The sequence below is a fragment of the Hippoglossus hippoglossus genome, chromosome 22 (genome assembly GCF_009819705.1).
Source record: "Hippoglossus hippoglossus isolate fHipHip1 chromosome 22, fHipHip1.pri, whole genome shotgun sequence".
NCBI classification, from domain to species: Eukaryota; Metazoa; Chordata; class Actinopteri; order Pleuronectiformes; family Pleuronectidae; genus Hippoglossus; species Hippoglossus hippoglossus.
The window spans coordinates 2,805,336-2,811,335 of NC_047172.1; the positions used below are offsets into that span (position 1 = coordinate 2,805,336).

At 40.2% G+C, this 6,000-nt stretch overlaps 1 protein-coding gene across 1 annotated transcript in view; it reads left to right on the forward strand.

The window, feature by feature from the left end:
* LOC117756496 overlaps window positions 1–6,000 on the forward strand; it is a 105,031-nt gene that overhangs the window by 71,437 nt on the left and 27,594 nt on the right. The window contains exon 20 of the mRNA XM_034577042.1: window positions 2,555–2,764. Within this exon, the coding sequence (XP_034432933.1) occupies window positions 2,555–2,764 (210 nt within the window). The remainder of the gene's footprint in view (window positions 1–2,554; window positions 2,765–6,000) is intronic.

The window sequence follows — 6,000 nt, forward strand, 5'->3', positions numbered from 1 at the left end:
GTCTTAACGTGCTTGTTTTGTTCCACCTGTCGTTTGCTTCATTTAGCCTGGCTTTCCTCTGCTTTACCTTTCGTTTGCTTTATTTGTTGTTTTGTCTGATATGTGTCTGCTTGATTTGTGGGTCTCTATTATTCCCTGTTCTTTTGTTTATTGTATATAATTTAGCCCCTGTCATGAATTGATTTATCAGACTTATTTGGCTTTAGAATAATTGTGTGGATTGAGTTCTTTTGTAGTTTTACTGGTATAAATTGATATTGTTCTGGGGTTGTTTCTTTATTTTTGTTTCTTTGATTGAACCGTATGGAGCCCTACTGATGTGTGTTCACTCTATATTTTACAGGAGCTGAGAGCCTGAGGTGGTGGAGGCTGGTGTTTTCTGTGGCGTTGTCTCCCTCCTGTGTGCTGTGCTATTCACCCCCAATCCGGTTTTCCACTGTTGTGTGTGTGTGTGTGAGGATGTGTGTGCACGTGTGATTGTGGTGACTCTCCTAGGGAAACGCCTCCACGTTCACTAGCCTGCCTCAGCCCTGGACCACCCCCCCCCCCCCCCACCCCCTTCTTACATGTGAATGGTGTGATGGCTCTTTTAAAGATTTAAATTGTGATTTGAAATAAATATATTATTGTCGGATGGAACCACATCTCACGCTCCATAGTGTACTGAACCTGATTGCCTTATGGTTAATATTGGTTGGAAGTCATCAATACTCCCTGGATTAATATTCCAGGTTGGCGTTGTTGGCTTCTTCGTGATTGGACTATTTAAATGTTAAATTAGACTAGTCAATCACTTCGTTGGCCACAGTTACATCGTGCAAATGTTCTCTCACAGCTTCACAAATGGTTGAAACCTGAACCCACCTGCTGTACAATTCATGAGAAATGACACAAATTATTGTTACATAAGGGCCGTGCAGGCAGGTTATACAGGTTCTTTATCTGCAGTAGTCCAGTGCACATACACAGTCTGCGTCAGAAGCTGATAGACGAAGAGCTGAAGACATGGCACCAACGGTGAGTCTCCTGCTGCTCATTAGTTACAGTAGATGTAGTTTTTGTCCCTTTAGAGTGAAACAGTTTAAAATGTTCTTTGTGAGTGACAAGGTGAAGGCGCAGACATGATGTCATAAATAGGTGTTGATTAAAATATATCAACAAACTTCACTTTGAGGTTGTTCACGTAATGTGTGCAAGGTTTTTCACATATGAGTAAAATACAACATTAGCATTTTAATGTAGCTTCAAAATGTAATTCTATCAAAGAGTTTACAACAGAAACCAGAATAAACAGGATGAAGTGTGTGATCACAGCTGCTTTTCAACAATAAACTGATTTATTTACATAAAAGTGAACAAAATACAGAGTTCTGGTCCATAAGGGGTCGACTGAACAGAACTTAAGTTTTATAAACTTTAACCAAATGTAACTGAACAGAATCGGACCTGAACAAAGACAAAAACAGATCTAACAAAGAAGAAGATATATAAAGACTGATCAGAGCATTTCAGAAACAAAAGGAGCAAACAAAGAGACAGAGAGAGATAGAGAAAGTGAGAGAGAGAGAGAAAGTGAAAGAGAGAGAAATGTAATATAAATGAGGTCAGAAGGTAGACATAATAAGTAAATAAATGTTAACTATTAACTAAAGTGAGTTATTGACAGTTAAAGTCCTTGTGTGGCACAAAGTGATGTGAAGTAAAATACATAAACATGAAGATCGGTCTTTGTAGTGGAAATAAATCAAAATACTGGAGGTAAAAATATCTTGTTTGAAATTATCTGTACAATAACCACAACAGGTTAGTTTCTAAAGACGCTTTCACACCTTCCTGGTTTGTTCACGACCCTTTGACTTTTCAGTTTTGTCTGAATTTAAATATCAGGTGTGAAAGGTTCCTCCGACCAAAAGAGGCGTTCAGGGTCAAACTGAACCGTGGTTTGGTTCGTTTGCAGAGTGAAAACTAGAACTGCAGAGTTTGGACTTTCTGATTTAATGCTGCCTCAACTTCTTCACAACTTCAACAGAACTTCTTGTTGTCTTCACCTCTGATGATTTAATGCTTGAACGCCAAAAACGACTCAAGTAAACTTTCCTCCAAGTCCTGATACATTAGTGGAGTTTCTTTCGTACGTCAACCTGTGGCAGGGCTGTGTCGTCGTATGACCCTCGTGCTCGTGCACACAAACAAATACAACAGGAAGCCACGATGAAGAGCACTTTGATCACTGCACATTTACATTGACTACATGTCCAGTTTATTATTTATATTTGTATTTTCATGTTTCCTTTTAGTTTGAAGCAAAACCAGGAGACCTGATCCAGATCTTCCGTGGGCCCTATCAGCACTGGGCCGTCTACATCGGAGAGAATGAAGTGGTTCATTTAGTTAACAAGGGTGAGTGAAGTGATAACTATATTCACGTTAGAATATCACATGGACATGACGTGTATTTCATGATGGCACCTTCCTCCTTTCCTCTTTCTTTGCCTCCCTGTTTGTCTTTTCTATAAAACACACATGTGGTCGGCTTCTGAACGCCAAAGCAGAGGTGAAGCGTGAGAAGCTCGCCGACGTGGTCGCCATTCCCCATTTCCAGGTCAACAATCTGCTGGATGAAAAGTACAAGGCTCATGATCCTTCCATCATAGTGATGGAGGCCTGTGTGATGGTGGGCCACGAGCTACAGTACAACCTTGTCACTTACAACAGCAAGCACTTTGCTATCGAGATGCGATACGGCAAGGCAGAGTCCCGGCAGGTGTGTATCTAACTGTTGGGTTCGTTAACCTCGTTAACTCTTCCACAGCAAAATTAGTGGGTAGATGTTGTGTTTTTTAAAAGGCGATTGACAGTAGACGAGTCTTCCTTTCTGTTTTCTCCACAAAGTGAGTCATGGTCTTGAACGCTCCGCTAACTGAGAAGCTCTCTCTACAACTCTGATATGACTCAAAAGAATCAAAGAGACAGGATTCCTAATAGTTATCTGAAGTGCATGTAGTGGAGATACTGATATTGGGGATATAAAACATTTCTGATACTAATACATCAGCTGATATATATTCCTATGGTGTCGTTATCAAACCCTTATTACATAAAATGTAAATGAGGCTTGATATTATACTGTTTAATTGTAAACTGTACTTTAAATTAATATGAATGTAAATAAATCAAAACAAAGCAAATATATAGAGCGTGAAATGTGTGGAAACGATTAAAATGACCCTCGAGAGGAATATAAATATTATGAATGGTTTTAACAATAAAGGGTTTTATTTACCTGAAGGTGAACAAAATACAGAGTTCTGGTCCATAAGGGGTCGACTGAACAGAACTTAAGTTTTATAAACTTTAACCAAATGTAACTGAACAGAATCGGACCTGAACAAAGACAAAAACAGATCTAACAAAGGAGAAGATATATAATGACTGATCAGGAGTCTCATTTATAACCGTTGCGTACGCTCAAAACAGGGCCTGAAACATGCGTACGCCACTTCTCACGCAAATGTTGGGATTTATAAAAACAAACTTGACGGGAAAATTTGCGTATTTCCACACAAACTCTGACCCATGCGTACGAACGTTTTGGAGACGGGAAAGTGGCGACGCAGACGTGAGGTGGTGAACTGAAGCCAGATTATTGATCCACTTCATCATTTACATTAAAACCAACAGCTTTAGTTGTGCTCGCGCGACATTTCTCTTCCACAAGAACCTTTTAATTAAAAAATATATAAAACAACTTACAGCAAATTACGTTCAGATTCCATTAAACAGCGGAGTTACGGAGCCGAGTCATTAATAGGTTTTAATAATATCTTCTGACACTGCGCGTGTATCATCAGATCACTGCAGTGAACGGGACTGTGCCATCAGGCGCACAGAGCGACCTGGAGATCACTTACAAGAAATGAAGAAACTTTCCAAATAATATCGCAGAGTGGAGGTGAGGATCCACTGATGTGAGGGAATCGGTCCGATGCTCTAAATAAATAAATACTGACGTGACACTGGTGCGTGATTCTGCGGGATGTGTGCACGCGAATGGAAGGATGAGGAAGAATAGAGGGTTCAGCGATGTCTGATCAGCTGATATAGATTCTATTGATCTGTGATCTGTGTGCTGAACTCAGTCCAGTATCACACAGATCGACCGACGGAACCGAACCATCCCAGTACAAACACGAGCATATAATGATAATTCTGTTAAATTCTATAGAGAGGGGACATCACAGCTGTCACTGAATTTAATAATCCTGCAGTTTTTGATGATTAAAATATGAGCATGATGTTGTGCCATAATGCATTAAACGTGATACCATAAAATGGTGTGCCTTTCGGCATTCAATAAATTTGGTTATCAAAATAAAATATTAAATATTAATATTTTATTATTAATATTAAATAATAACTTTAATTGATTAAAGTTACCTCGGGGCACCACCCTTCAAAGGAAGGGAAAAGATAGCCAATTTATTGAATAAAGTCTCATAAAGGTTATAACTACAAATTTGGAACTCTGATTAACAATTAAATTAATAACTATAACCAAAATTACCATATAGATAGTTAGCTAAGTTGAAGGATATGGAGTTCTTGACAGTGTAGAGGTTGGCAAAATTCACTTATGCAACATTAATGACAAAACATTTGTGAAAGAAAAACATTTATTATGAATATAATAAAGTATAAAAACACAAATTACTAACGGTCTAATTGCTAAACAAAGATAGGTATGTGTGTATACATGTGTGTGTGTCTGTGTGAGTCAGCGTGCTTTCAAGATGGTCGCTGGCCAAAGAGATAACACCCGTCCCCCCCTATTGGAATGTTTACGACCTGTAGAGATAATGAGGTGAAGAGTTATGCGTGTGTCTGTGTGTGTGTGTGTGTGTGTCTGTGTGTGTGTGTGTGTGTGTGTCTGTGTGTGTGTGTGTGCCAAATTAGAGGAAGTTACTAGATTGGATGCAACGAAAGACTGTGAAGAGCATAACAGACTAACATTACTTTCTCAATAACTTGTACCCAAAACATCACAACACCACAAATCAAACTTATAAACCTCACACAGAATCGAATAAACAGTCTTGCTTAGCCTAGTATAATTATTAAGCCCAGTTGTGTTACCAGTCCGTAGAAAGGGGAAAAGGGAAGTTGCTGTGCAGTTCGCAGTTTTTGTGTCGTCTTGCTGGTTTCGGTTGAGCTGTGTAGCTCAGTTTGTAACAATTCGCCTCGTTTCGTCTGGAAGGGGAAAGTCACTACACTATTTTAAAAAGGAGCACGGGCAGACCTGTCCCGCTGTGTACGGACGCCGCCCGCCTGACAATTTACAATAAACGAATACTCTTTCTATAAGGCCGATAACCTTGTTATCGGCCCCCATCACATATGAAATAATATATATATAAACGAAATAAACACAGAGATGTTGTATACAATGGTCTGTATTGACACCCAACCCAATCAAACCCACGTACCCCCTGGACGTCGTTGTGCCCGCCAACAAAGCTGAAAACGTGAACATAACACCACAATTTACACCCAATCCATACATCAATATTTCCCCAGCCCCCCCGTTCATACAATCCCCGAACGTCCCAAAGCAGAAATGTATGCCGGTGTGGCGTGGCGAGATGCCGCAAACAATACCAAACTGGGTCCGCGCTATCCTCTCCACCTCTGAGCGGCCAGAAAAATTGTTCTGTCCTTGCGGAAATCCTTGCAAGTCACCCAGGCAAATAATCCCGTTTTCGGAAGTAATCCCTTGTAGGTCTTCCGGACCGCTGTCGACTGGAACGTGGCTGGTCCTCTGCCGGCCCGCATACACCAAAACAACCCCCCCCCTGCCGTGCCATCACTTCCCCTCATTTATCACATTTTGGTGTTAAAGAAACAAATACATACACCATAACACATTCAATAAACAAATTATATATGGAGATCCCTTCCCTTGTCCTTATACCTTAAGGCCTCTGACAGTTTGGGCTATGTACA